Genomic DNA, 15,629 nt, shown 5'->3' on the forward strand with positions numbered 1-15,629 from the left:
TGGGCGCTTAGCAACAACCATTCTAGAAAATACACCAGCCAACTGGATGCCTGCCGCCTGCCTGCATGCAGAATTGTACACTACCTTAGTTGTTGTTGTGGTAGTTGTTGTTGCTAAGCGTATTTGTGTCAGTTAAAGTGACACAAAACGGAAAAGGCGGCAGCGATTTCCGGCGCATTGCAACTGTCACGAAGCTGACGCAAAGCACTGCCACCACGAGCACACTCTGAGGCCAGTCCACCTAAACACACACATAACAAGTCACACTCATACATGCACACAATGTCGCCAGCAATCAGTTGCGGTGCACCTTTTTGGCAATCTGAAGCGAAACGGATTAGTTTTTACTTTTTTACGCCGTCGCAGTTTCAATAATTCTTCAATTTTTTCGCTCGAAAGTATTGAGCCGTGCCGCTGCCACGCTGTCAGTGTGTCTGTGTCGTTGCATTTTCTTTGTTGGCGCGTATATTTTTTTGTTGACAACGCGCTTGCTTTGCACCTGCTTTGGCGCTTAGTTTTGATTGCCAGCGATCGAGAGAGGATTTTCTCACCATAAATTGTGGTTGTGACACTTCTAATATATTTTCTCATATGGATTTTCAGTTATTTGTCGAAGTTGTTTTCGTTTCTCAACTGAAGAGGTTTTTTCTTTTTCGTGTAAAGTGATTTTGTGAAGAATTTTGATTGAGTTTTTGGTAGAATTGGCATAAATGTGTCTCTGCAAATGCAAATTTCGCTTACTTAAAATTTTTCACTTAGCTCAAGTTTGCCACAAATCCATACGGAAGTGTTCTTTGCTTAGGAACAATTCTGTGAAGTTTGAAGTCTTTCTTTCTGTGGATTGTGTTCTTTGTTAAGTAAGTAATAAAGAGTAGGTAAAAAAGTCTTTTCGCGTTTCTAATCGAATTTCAACTTATTTTTTTATATTTCGAATGAACTTTAATGAACCAAATATGTACCATTTTGGACGACCACTTCTTGTCATTTTTCCGCTAGAGACATTATGCCATCAGTGTAAAACTTTTCTGGTTTCTCGGCGAAAAACTGCGACAAGTAATTTTCACAGGCTTCTCTTAAAGCCAACTTTACTCCACAAAGGCAGTTCTGCATTGCCCGAAACAAATGGTAGTCCGATGAAGCAAGGTCAGGGCTATATGATGGATGCATCAAAACTTCTCAGGCAAGCTTTGCCAGTTTTTGCCGAGTCATCAAAGCTGTGTGTGATCTAGCGTTGTCTTGATGGAAGACGAAGCTCTTTCTGTTGATCAATTCTGGCCGTTTTTTTCTATTACTTGCTTCAGTCTCGTCAGCTATTGACAGTAACATGTCGAATCAATCGTTCGACCAGACTGGAGCAGTTCATAGTGGATGATTTCTTTCCAATCTCATCAAACACTCAGCATAACCTTTCAAGGCCTCAATCCTGGCTCTACGACCATTTGTTGAGCTTCACCACGCTTGGACCATAGTTCATCTTTTATCCATTCGCTTCAGAAATGGTTCGATTTCATTTCGTTTCAGCAAAGAATCGCAGATGTTAATTCGGTCCTTTAAATTTCTCACAGACCATTCATGTGGTACCCAAACATCGAGCTCCTTTTTGTAGCCAGCCTTTTTTAAATGGTTCAAAACCGTTTGATAATGAATGTTAAGTTCCTTAGCGATGTCAAGGCTGCTTATGTGACCTGGTCAATCTTTTCTCTAATTTCATCGACTTTTTCAACGAAAAGTCGACCAGAGCGTAACATTGTTGTGCTACACGAACTGGTATAGCATCGTCTCCGTAAACTTCACAAATTTCATTAGTGGCTTGCGTGGCATTCTTCTTCCCTTCTTTATAGAAAAATTTTTCAAAATATAGCGAATTTCTTCATTATTTTCATTCATTTTAGAACAGCTGTAACTTTTCAACTTCCCCGATTTTTTTTTAATTTTATTTTGGTTCAATGAAGCTTAAAATCTTACCTTTCCAGCACTACATAGTATGACACAATGTTATCGGTAGCACAGGCGATACCATATACGAATCCAACGACATCTATTGAGAAAATACGAAAAGACTTATTCTACTACCCAATATTAACAATTTTATTTTAGTATTTTGTATAGTTTTTTATATAAACAAATAATAAATGCGCCACAATAGACAGTAGTAATATTTCATTCCAAATTATTGACACTTTACCCCACCCATGTTTCAACTTCCTAAAATACATATATATCAAATACATGCTAAATCACCTATCTTTTAAATCGTAAACTAAACAAAAGTTGTAAAAATATTTTAGGCTTGGCATAAAATTACTAAAAATCAAATCAACAAAATACCAGAACTATGACATCACGACAAGCGAGCAGTCTTTTCCCAGTAGTGATGTGAGATTCCAAATGCGAAAAGCTTTACAGTCTTGTAATATACATATACATACAAACAAATATACCCACTCGTACGAGTACTCGCGTTAGGAGTATTAGATATTGTCGTAGAACTCAGCATGAGACGCTGAGCTGAGCGCAGCTGGTTACTCAAGCGCGCAGGTGTCAACACGAAGGCAGCATTTTCTGGAATTTTTCATTTGGTTTCACTCAACCGTCGCACCATAGGTGACTACTTTTGTGGTTCTCTTAATTTATGTGTGTATGTGGCCATAATGAACTGGCGGCTGAGGCTAAGCAGTTATCAGCAAAAAAAAATTATAAAGTGCTCACGGCGTTTTCATTCACAAGTTATTGACTTGTGATTGTGTACAGAACACAAGTGTAGTTTCTAGTTATGCTTATGTAATAGCGCGTAATAAGTATGAACAGTTAAGCGTATTAAAGCGTAATAAATCACTTACTCTTACCTACTTGAGATGAAAGAATTCTATAATTGGAACTGAAGAGTCTATAAATCTTCATATAACTTTTGCAGTTTTAACTAAAAACACAACAACAAAAAAGCGTAACATCTGAGATTTCATTATAGTTAACCAAACATTTGAATGGAATTCGAAAAAAGTTCATATTTCGCTTTAGAATTATTAAGGTCCTACTTTCTCGATAGATTCGTTAGTTCACCTACCTTTGGCGCAACAAATTTCCTCTCTCTTCCTTCCTGAATCTTTCTAGAAAATCAATAAAAAAAAACTTACTTTCGAAAATTTTCCATTTGAAGATTATTGCTCTCGATGCAACATGAGCTGCCCTTGGCCTTCAAGATTGGCCTTCAAGACAGAGCCTCTACTCTTATAGAACAACTTACCATTTTTCCTGATCACGCTTTAATAATTTTAGTAATAATTACAACACTAGTAAATTATTTAATATTTATAAAGTTATGCCTAAAATGTATTCCGACTCCGAATGCATAAAGGCTATTATTAATACCTTTTTTGAGTCAATTAAACTATGGATCTCCGCATTTGGTTTATACTAAGAAAATTCATTTAAGATCAATAATTTTTCTGAAAACATACTCGGATGAATATTAATATTTACTATTAATTGGGTCTGGTTAGTTTGGAAGACTGATTCCCCAATATGGCGGGCGGATCACACTTCAACTGCTATATGCACTCCTTTGTGAAGTCATATGAAAACTCATGTAGATGGTTATTAGCACTCGACAAAGGGCCTTGAAGGAAAGATGGAGTCCTGTGTAGAAGTCCACGCAAGTGGGGTAAGTTCTCTCAGCGCCATTCACTTGGGAGTGGCTTAAGCAGCTGATGACTTTCGGCCTTAGACCGAGTTTCCGCTGGGTAGCCAAAAAAATCCGTTGAAAGCGAGTTAAAGTGAGAAGGCGAACAATCCCACACCTGGGTTATTCGCGGTGTTTGGAACCCGCCAAGTAAAAAATGGCCCACAATGAAAAGGACTCAACACCCTCGGATGGCCATAGCTCCGTAAGGGATCTATATGGCAATAAAGGACGCAATCAATCGATTACAAACATGCTTGGGTTCTTTATTTTCAGTTCCGAAATTTCATCTGGATGTCTAAACGTCTGAGGTCCAAGGTATTTTAGCTTTGGTCAGACTAAGGGGCAGTCGAAAGAAAGTTTTGGGCGAATATATTTCTTCGAAGCAGATTATTCTGAATGAGATTAGACTTCTAACGATTTACGCTGGGCCAGAAGGGCATTGTGATTGGTAGACTACTAGCGCTTGCCGAGTTCGCCTGAGGCCCAACCATCCAGCAGTGCATAGCAGCGAAGCTCTTACCCGTTCTCATTCTGTCGCTAGTGCGACTGAAATACCTTTCCAAGAGAGTTCATCCGTTTCGTAAAAAAATCATTACTTCTTTCTTGTGTATTACACAAAATTTTCTTCAGTGTAATCCGTTTTGATCACTGATTAGCATTGTTGCTTGCACTTTGTGACGCTTGTTCGCTGTTGTTTACTTTGCCATAGCTTTATTTTATGCTTTTTTCACCCGCACTCTTTGATGTACGATTTCGCATTAAGTTGCTCACTCAAAATTCTATTTTATTATTTTTCGGCTTAACAACAACAGCAGCAACTACGCAGCAGCGAGCAGTCGAATTTTTATTTCTAAGCCAAAAACAAGTTAGACAAGTCGCAGCAGCAAGAAAAAAGCTCAGCGCACAAAGTGAGAAGCTGGGAGCAGAGGCAAAAGTCAGAAGATCGCCGGCTAAAGCGGCAACTAGCCACTTTGTGTGTACTGGCCAAGAGCGCCGCAGCTAAGCGAGATCTGTGAAGTAAGCGCGTGGTGAGAGAGCGTGTGCAATGTGCGCCTGCGCTTATGTGTTGGTGAGCGCGCACATTGTTCATTTTCATTTTCGAAAAGCGTGCATGACGTCATCGTTTTTTGCGATTTGTTGACGTTCTGAGGCAGGTTTCTCAAGCCAAGTCTAAATATGTCTGTAAAGAGCTAAGCTGTTGTTGATTCAGCGTTGTTGTTGTTGTTGTGGTTGCCGCTGTACAAGCCTTGCTACGAAAAGTGAGTAGGCTGACTTGAAATGTTGAAACTGTGTGGGTTGGCGCTGAGCTGAGTCGAGTGCACACTGGTGTTGGTGAACGAATCAAGCGGAGCGGATTTTTGAATAGATTTTTGCTTTTTGTTCCAACATTCGAAAAAACTAATTGGCGAACTTGGCTAAAAACGCGTTTCAGTCTGAGCGCAGCAGTGGCTGAGCGCGCACACACGACAATTCGACGCGTGAAAAGTTGGCAATTTTTTGTGAATAAAATCAAATATATCTTTGTAGCTTGGTTCAAAGGCTTAAGCCTGACTATAAAGGCAAAAGTGTTGGCAAATTTTATTACATAATTGTTAAGTAAATTGAAATCGTGTTTAAGTAGTGTTAATTGTAGCTTTTCTTTCCTCAAATTTCAGCGTTAACGAAACGAAATATTCAAAATCGCAAAACGCAATTTATTAAAAGAATCTTAGAGTTAGCAAGCTGCCCAAATAAGTGAGTGCGCAGCAGGTGATTGCCTACCCAATAAATCTCCTCCAACAGGCAAATTGAAAAAGAACAAAGCGCGCACTTGTGCCTGGGCGAGTGTCTGTGCAGTTGAGTGTGTGTTGGTGTGCTTTTATTTAGTACACAAAATTAAATTAAAGTTAGACGTAACCGTGCGAAGTTCACTATGAAAACAAAACGCAAATTGTGTTAAACGCCGAATTTCGCACATTTTGCTCTACTCTTTTCACAACAACAACGAGAAAAAAAGAAAAAGAATCCGAATACTAAGAAAAATAAGTGCACGAATCGCTTAAGTGACAGTGTGTAGTCATCCTCGCGCAGGATGGATGTGAAAGATATTAAAGGTGCCAAAGTGACACACGCCGGTCTGCTGAAACACAACACCGATGGCAGCACCGAAACGCAGAAGATCACCCATGCCGGTTTGGTGGCGCGCAGCCCCGAAGGCACCGCCGCCAAGGGCATGAACATACGCGGCAACGAGGACCTATGGGTCGAAATACAGGCGAACACATTTCGCAATTGGGTGAACGAGCATTTGCGTCCAACGGGCATGCAGGTGAGTGTTGCAAAGTTCTCTCTACTTATAAATTATACAAATTATATACTCAAAAATGTATATTAAATTTGTTAAAGTAAATGTTAATTATACATATATGTATATTTAAGAATATTACGTCTGCAAGGAATTTTTCCTTAATGCTTAAAGACTGTGTTTTCTATTAAAGGATTCCATGAGGTTTTATTTTTAATTGTATAAAGATTTTTAACTTTTATAAAAGATAGTCAGACATTTTCCAGTAAGTCTTAGAAGTCTATATAACTAGCTTCGAAGTTCGAGTTCATGCTTAGTAAAAAGTATTATTTTATTATTTATTTTTTATTTTTTTTTAATTAAATGAAGATATTTAATTTTTACTGCAAATAATCTGCCTTTTTCCTGTCAGTTTTTAGCTTTAGAATGTAAGCTAAAAAATTAAGCCAAAGTTAATAGCTTCGAGTAACTAAAACGAATGTATACCACCACAGTACGGACGTAAAGCCATATTATAATATATTTCGTAAAAAAAAACACAAGTTCCCTCCGACAGCTCCACTCGTTTACATTGGTGGAGGGTTTTCCATGCCTTATAGAATTGATGGGAATTGATTGACTTTGTGGCATAGGCTAAATTTCCATATTCGTTTACGAAATTTCTAATTTTGAGAATATCAGTGTTTTTTTTATAAAACTACACTTTATACAGTTACTTTTCCAACTGCTATTACCAAATCCTTTAACTCTATTTAAAATTCGCTGACTTTTAGCCATTGGTTTTCACAATATAACATATTAAAATCAAGCTTACGGCATTATTTGTAGAACACATGCAAATCGCCAGCCATTTCCGGTGGACAAATGTGCACCATACCATGCTAGCGGGTGTGGGCATGCCAGCTAAAGACAGTTATATACAAAGTTGTGCATAAATATTAATGCATGTCAAGCTAAGTAGGTTCCTTCCGCAGTATTTCCGCAGTATTTCCGCACAAAAATAGGTAAATGGATATTGCAAAACGTAATTGCAGCTATCTTATACACACACACACACACACACATGCATGTATGTATGTATATATATCGCTGACTTGAACAATTGTGACTAAATAGCAAAAACACATTGCTTATTAACACACAACACAATGAAGTTCTCTATATGAACGAAAAACAAAAATATTAAGCATAAGATTTGTTGTTGTTGTGACAATGGCAAGATGGCCTAAAATGTGCAACCCACACGCAAATTGCTTGAAATATACCAGCATACACGTACGCTGTATACCCGCACACATCTCACCCGCTCATAATTCTAACGTCTGTTCTGGCATAAACACACACATCTACCGATTTAAGCCCACATGCGTCCCCCACAGGCGTCTCTACATATCACTGCTTAAGTGTGTACAAATGCGGTGGATTGGTGTAATTTATATTCATGCCATGTTAACGTATTAGGCGAACAAGTCCACGTTTGCCCATGGAGCCAGCTCTAAATGTAGCACGAGGAAACCACTGCTCGCACATATGTAGGTAAATACATATATGTATATATATTATATAGGTACATATGTACTAATTTGTATTATCAATGAAAACGCCTTATTTCCGAATTCAAGCTGCCATAAAGAGTTAAATAATGGCATGACATTGTCGTTATTAACAAAGAAGTAGTTAAATATTTGCCACGCGGATATTGCTGGCATTCGATTTTTCCCACTCATTTGTGTTCTAATTAACATATACCTTTAATTATAATAAATACTTACTCAATGAATGCAGACTTATTGTAGCCAACTTTAGTTAACTTGGCACACAATTTAAGTTTTTGTATTTCTGTTGGGTGTGGTTTCGTTAGCAGCATGGCATTAGCCGCGCAGAATTTACTTAGGAGTTTTAGAGAGTATTCTTGCAACTTCAAGAGGGAAGCTGTGCGATTTCTAATGAAATATTGATGTGTATAGGAGTTAGCCGATTTTTTAATTCATTGAGATATTTCTCTTTTTATTTGTTTGAATCCTATCAAGAAAATTTTTCTGCACTTTTGAACAATCCTTGAGACAACGAACGTTAATGTTTCTTATGGAGTGGAATTGAGAGAGTTTGATTATATAAATATAAATATTCTAAAACAGAAGCTCATTCCGTGGTTAATCTAATTTTTAATAAAAGAAACTTAATTTTTTTGAGAATTTGATGGTGTGCCGAAAATTTTTGATACAAATTTTCTGCAAAACATATTTATTCATTACTAGAATAGCTTGTAAAAAGCAGTTGATAAAATAGTGAGTTCACTATATTTAATACATGAAAGTCTGTAATATTATAATTTTTACAAGTTTTCTCGTTAAAACAAAACAGAAATGGTTCTACCAGTTGTTAGTTGACACTAAACCTCCTAGAAATATTTATGAAATGAACTCACAGTTGAACAAACAGTATCTACGTTCGCACTGAAGCTATCATTCGCTCTACAAATAAAAAAATATCCCATACATAACTTTGATTTTATCTATAAGTTCATCCGGCAGTGCTTCCGTCTGAACAATTCGTACATGTTCCATTAAAAAGTTGAATTTGAAACCCTTGATCTTTTGATATCGATTATGTGAAGGATTTGGTTTTTTTTTCTTTTACACTGTACAACACAGGACTGGTTGCATTGCTTTTTCAGAGCATTAGTGCGAGAAAATTTGTTTTTTCGATATTCGAAGTCAGCAATCAAAATCGAATAGACTGGGTAAGGGATCAGTTGCATTGCTTTCTGTGACATTGAGTTCAAGAAACTAAAAATTTTATTTATTTTTTTCAAAGTCAGCATCCAAAATCGAAGTATTTGTCTTCGAATGTTGAGGTAGAGGTTATTGAATACGTACTTGTTAATTACACTATTTACGCTACTAAAAACGTAATAATATTAAAACCTTCTACTTTTTTATACTTAAATAGCTTATTTGACAGATTTTATTAGCTTTCGAAGTCGGGCTTGCATTTTCGAAATACTTTTTTTAAATTTTTTCGAAGTTCCGAATTTGAGCATCTGTCTAATAAACATGACAGAAAAATTGTATAAAATGATATTTTCTATATTTTTATTTTTTTTTTAATAATATTTACTTTAATTAAAAATAATATTTTTTTTATTAAGCCTAATCTCCAACTTCGAAGGTATTTATATATTTACATAGATTTTGGAAACTTACTTCGAAAACTTGAAAGTTATTTTTTACCTACTTAGGACTCAAAAATAGGTTTCTTCACTATGCAATTTACTACAGCCGATTGTTGTATAGTTTAATTATTAACATAAAACAAAAACATAAATTGGATCCTACCTGCAATTAATATCAAATTTTAGGTATTTACCAAATTTAGCCAACAATCCTGTATACTTCGAGCTACTAAGTACTATGGTTTTTTACTATCTAATCATTTTTCGAAAAAATTCGACTGTTCATATCGCTTTACCGAATTGGGTTATGCAGTATCTGTCAAACTGAATTGTCTAGATTGAAGTTCAAAATTTATAGTCATACAGGTTTTAGACACTCAATTGCTACCCCCTGGATCCAATCTATCAATAACAATGCTTCCTTTCGAAAAAATTCTTATAGCCATAAATGGTATAAAAAGATCTTTACTTTGGTTTAGATCAGCCAGTTTTTATGGCAGCTATATGCTAGAGGCTCCCATATTAATCGTTCCGACAAATGAACAGCTTCTTGGCGAGAAAAACTAAGGGACTAGTTCGCGTATATAGAGACGGATAGACCGACAGATAGACTGACTATTAACGCTGAACATTTATCTACATGTATGATCTCTGAATGTTTAAACCTGCATGGCAAACTTTATAAACCCTTTTCAGGCTTAAATATAAATGTTTAAAAAAGTATTTGAAAATTATTCGAAGACTTATTAAAATAAAAAAAATATTTATAAAGAAGTTATCGCCATTCGAAGAAGGTAAGACTTTGGTGTAAACAATATTTTCAGAAAGAATTCGGAATGGCTTAAAAATATTTTATTTTATGCGCTCCACTTCTGAAAGAGATTATATTGTCAAACTGTGAAAATTATTTGGAAACTCATTATTGCTAAAAATCACTTAGATCTGCTTCAAGTCTGTGACCTGTGTCACAATTATAATTTTTGTAGCGAAATGTGCCAGTAATTGGTCGTCATTAAAGGAAAGTAAACCGGGAATAATTATCTGTCATTGCTCGTGGAAATTATGGATAAATGGTATCTACCGGTAATTTTCCAATGAATCAACAATATCAGCTGCAGCTGACCATATTTGAAGTGAACTAAATGTATTTTAGTTAGAAAAAATCTAATTAGACTGACTAATTAAATTCTTCGAATCAATTAAAGTAATTATTGATATAATAGTTAATGTCAATAAAAAGTGTGAATTTTCAGATTTTTTCGAAACATTTTTTGTCGACTCTAGACAAGCGTCAATAGAGAAAGGCACTGAATGGCGGTGAAAATCAATCAAACGTACCGAAATGCTTGTAATAAAATATTGCACAGTCCCCACCCAATATTGCACATTTATTGTTTACCTGCTTACGTCACAGCAAGCGAAACGATAAATTCCTCAGAGTCGGCACTTTGTGTTGCATGCCGCATGCCAATATAGGTTTACAACAGTTAAATGTACAAATAAATAATTTACATAAACTTTTAGAAATGCATGTGTGTGTGTGTGTGTTTACAGAAGCATGCCATGAGTTACGTTTGCATACAGTTTATAGCACGCTCTCTCTCCCTTTAGATTGCGTTGCGTCTCAGCGCGCGTTTTTCGTCTAATGAGTTTGGCAGGCGGCTCAAGCGACTCGTCTCCACTGTAGATACATACTTGTTGTTGCTGTGGCAAGCAATTACCTGCGAGTTGCATAAAATCGTAATTTGATCGTAGTTTAACGATTTTTGCATTTTTTGCTCTCGCCTCTTGCTCTATTTTGCATTTTTGCATATTTGGCACTGTTCAAGCGGAACAATAGCAACAACAGCAACTAGTGTTAGTAAACGAGTAGAAATTGTATAGAAACAAGAAATTCACTTTTTATGCTTATTGAATTTCAGTTGGAATGGAGAAAAGACGCGTTTATCGACATTTATTTTAAAAATGGAACAAATACTTGTTTCTCTGCTTTTCAGTGATCATCGAGATAGTCTATGTGTGATAATAAATGTATTAAATATTTAATTGTCACTCTAGTTGTCACTTTTACGCACAGAGCTACTGGAAATACGTCGACTAAGGGCTTATAAACATTTGTTTTGAGTTTTTCATGAAAATGCATTTAGTAACTAAATAGAAACCAGTAAGGTAGGGCTTAGTACGGATTTAACCGAACACTTCATACGGATTATATGGGGACTAGCTTAAGTTGTTACCCAATTTGATCTATTTCAGGCACAAAGATGCACCGTTATTAGAACATGCTCTCTGAATTTTATTAAAATAATTCACACATTTGCTGATGTACTTACTTAACTGGAGATTTATTTGGAAAATTTCGGATCCCCTTGATCAAGTTGCCGCTGTACAGGAGCATCTTTGAAAACAGGTGTCTGGCGTTGGAAAGATTTTTAAATCCCAAAACCCAAAAAATAATATTTCCATAGAAGGATACAGGAATCGAAGGACTAGTCAAAATGTTTCAAAAAAAAGTAAAAAATTGTCAACAATTATCGAAAATGTAATTGACCGATATTTATAGTTTATCGGTTTACTCATAGATAACACAATTTATCGATCTTATTCATAAGAAAAAAATTAATTGATAGAGGTTCCAACGTGCGTATCGATATCTAACGAAATTATAATTTATCAATTAGTTGAGATGAAATTAATATGTATATAGATATCTTTGATAGATAAATATGAAATTGATATAATAGGTTATATCATTCATATCGATATTTATCGAAATTACAATGTATCGATATTATTGATTAGTTGAGATGAAATTAATACACGTATGGTACATATTTTTCTCCTGCAAATCGATATTTATCGATATATAATTTATCGATTATTATAGGTTATCGTTACCTATGGATAACTAATTGTATCGATATTATTGATAGAAAATTTATATTTTTAGCTTTCATAGAGTGGATCAATATTTACCGAAAATATACTTTATAGATATTATCGATAAGTAAATATGTAATTGATATAGTTCCCATAGTGCGGTTAGAAGCCAGTATAAAATAAATCAAAGGAAGGTAAAAAATACTTATTTTCAGAGATTATTTTCAAATATATGTACATACATATGTACATTAAATATATAAGCATAAACATTTTTTTTTTTTTAAATGAACTTAACTGCCTAACACAATGTTAAACAGAAACTTTCGAACCAGATTTGATCCGAACACTCCAAGAGAAAAAATCTGAAGTCAAAAAAATGACTTTTCCATACTTCGAAAATAAGTATGTCTAGCATAAAAGTGAAAGTATTTCAAAAAAATGTCGCTGTCTTGACGAATAGGGTTGTAGCTTGAAGATTTGCTAGAAAGTACTCATCACCCGACTAGAGATCGCAAACTATTATACATACATATGTATGTATATCACTAATAGTCTCACGGTCACTTAAGATATCCGATTTCACATAAATTTCAGTATTGTAAATACTTCGCAATTCAAGCATGCTCCGAGCCCATTTCAAGCGCTTGACAGCACACTCATCCCTCAAACGCATTAGCGCTTCATTAAAATTCCATTAAAGTCGTTATTAAAAAACAAAAACAGCTTGCTGTCAATGGAATAAAATTCATTCAAATAAAGTCGTAAAATAATCAAAAAAATTTAATGAGCGCAAAATGAAAAATTATTTGATTGAAATGTGCAAAATGCAAGTGAATGAATGAAGCTAAAATCCCAAAAATACGTGAAATTCGGATTTTGAATTTGTATTTAATAAGCGAAATGAAATTACAAGCTAAATATAGAATTCGTATTGTGCCAAAAAACAACAAAAATGCATAATTTATTTATTTAGCAAAAAGTACATGCCTCCAACATATGTGCAAGCGTACAAATGTACTTAATATATTATTTAAAGCCGCGTAGATAATATTTACTCTACAGCAATGAATAATCGAAAAATACAAAACGAGAACGCTGGCTTTACCAAATTCGGCGCTGCGAATGCCAAGGCTGCGACTGCGCGGCGCAGCCCATAATTTCAATGGCCGTAAACTATTACAACAACAATGCTATCAGGCGATAATTATCTACAAATAATTACACATGTATGTATGTACATATAAAGTGCGATTAGTGCAAGTACCTACAACAAAAACCAATATGTGAAAAGCAAATAAGGATAAAATCGGAAATTCTTCCACGCCAACTCAGCTACACGCAAGCTCATCGCAATCATTCATTGGGGTTTGACAATCTTCGAGCATTTTTTCACATTTTTACTTTATTTATTGTTTTATTTTTTATATTTTACATTGTTGAGCTTTTGTTTTAAAACACTCGTGACTTTGGCATTTAGAGTTGTGTGACCCTTCACATGCGTAATAAATAAGATTTCGTTTATGTCCACTACGTGCTGGCGTGTAAACAAGAGTAGATGAAGATATGTGTATGTGGGTATATAATCCCAAAAAATGCTTAAAGCAAAACACTACAAAAGCTCCAAAGGGTGACGTAATGGCGTTGACGAGTTTTTCAGTGATTTTCGAAAAACTTTGATAAACGAAAACTAGTTATTCCTTGATATTGGCTTGCGCTCAGGAATTATGGGTTAGGTGGTTTTGTGTCACGCCATTCAGCGCTTTTATAATGCCAGATTTTATTATTACGAGCTGAAGTCCTGCAGGCATTCCTAGTTATTTGATATCTAAGCCGTGTTCTATATGAGGTCGGTCAGAAGCAAAGGAGATGTTCTAGCGTTCTTTTATGCCTAAAATGGTTGCCATGCTCAATAGTTCGAGAAAATAAGTTATTTTTAGGCGAAAAATAGGAAATTTTGAGGGCATTTTATTTCTTAAATTCTGCGTTCTAGTGGTTAAGCATAACTATTTCCACAGTTATTTGAAATGTCAATGTCAAATCAATTTTCAAAACCAACTCGGATGGCGATAAAGTCAGATCCTTAATAGTCAATGGCGTGTCTAAAATATCAAAGCATTTTTAGTCATTACACAATTTCTACACTTATTTATCGAAAATATTATTTACCAACAATTATAGTTTATCGATACATATTGTTACTTTTATGTATCGATTAGTTGAGATGAAATTAATATATGTATGTTTCATTACGCGTATCAATAATTATCGAAAATTTCAATCGATATTTATCGACACATAATTTATCGATATTTATAGTTAATCGTTCTTTATGGGTTATAAAGTTATGTTTTCGAAGCAATATTTTTTTAAAATGTGATTTATCGCCAGTTAAGAAGAAGAAATTAATCGTTATTTTTGATTGGATATTTTTGATAGGAAAAATTAAACTAATATAGTAGGTAACATCGTACGTATCGATATTTATTGAAACTATAATTAATCGATATTATTTATTAGTTGAGCTGATATTAATATAGGTATGGGATATTTCATAATGCAAATCGATATTTATAGTTTATCGGTACATATGAGAAACTTAATATATCGATATTATTGAAAGGAAATATTTGTATTATACTTAGACTGGATCGATATTTATCGAAAATATACTAGACCAATATATATCGAAAAAATACTTAATCGATTTTATTGATAAGTAATACTATGTTCGGGCCGGCATTGAAAACATCTTGAAAACACATTTGCATGTGTGGAATCTAAGTCGTTCAGACCGACAATGTGTGTTTTCGATGAGTTTTCACTGACAACTATCAATAGCTGCATTCTCTTGTTGTTGCAAGATTGCACGATGACACAAAATGCAAAAATCCTATACCGAAATATTCAAGGCCAAGAGAGCACCCATTGCAGAATCTAGTGATATATGATAGCACAAAAATAAACGTGGCTGGTCTGACATATTTTACAGTCATTGCAAATAATTTTCTGCGTGTGTTTGTTGTTGTGCCGTTGCACCAAGAGGACCGTGCAAGGTTTTGCAAAAGCAAGAGAGTCCCCTTAATATGATTTGTATATGGAACATAAACAAATATCAAGTGACAATTTAGGGCCGGCAAAATATGTCTTCCAAAAAAATCGATTAAACTAGAGCAAGCACCGATTATAATGAGTGGAATGTAAGTTTTCAAGTAGTTTTCAGCGAAAACTGTGTTTTCGTTTGACAGATTTTACATGGACGAAAAAACAAGTTTTCGTGCAAAAACCAGTTTTTCCCACGAAAATATATTTTCAATGTCGGTCCGAACATAGTATAAGAATATAATTGATTTATTTGGCGTCGTGCGGTTAGAAGCCTGTATGAAATAAAGCAAAGGAAGGCAAAAAATACTTAATCCGCGTTTATTAGTGACGTTAAGTAAGACTGCTTTAGTCCTTCGCTGTTCCGGGGCAAAAGAGTTTCAACAATTTCAATTTCCATTTAAGCTTACCAAATTTAGCACATATTCATTATAGTTCAGTATATAAGCAATCATATGCACATACCTACGTAAACAAATATACATATGCGATCACGTCATTTTCTG

The 15,629-nt window shown here is 34.9% G+C and overlaps 1 protein-coding gene across 6 annotated transcripts in view; it reads left to right on the plus strand.

Annotated features, from left to right (window-relative positions):
* Nucleotides 1-15,629, plus strand: part of LOC120772577 (filamin-C) — a 95,843-nt gene that overhangs the window by 16,056 nt on the left and 64,158 nt on the right. For 2 of the 6 annotated variants that reach the window (XM_040101277.1, XM_040101276.1), the window contains exon 2: nt 5,338-5,990. In XM_040101277.1, coding sequence (XP_039957211.1) covers nt 5,754-5,990 — 237 coding nt within the window. In that variant the 5' untranslated portion in view covers nt 5,338-5,753. Of the gene's footprint in view, nt 1-5,119; nt 5,991-15,629 lie in introns of those variants that run through there. The other 4 variants (XM_040101280.1, XM_040101279.1, XM_040101275.1 and 1 more) reach the window with 3 other exon arrangements.

Source organism: Bactrocera tryoni, chromosome 3, assembly GCF_016617805.1.
Source record: "Bactrocera tryoni isolate S06 chromosome 3, CSIRO_BtryS06_freeze2, whole genome shotgun sequence".
NCBI lineage: Eukaryota > Metazoa > Arthropoda > Insecta > Diptera > Tephritidae > Bactrocera > Bactrocera tryoni.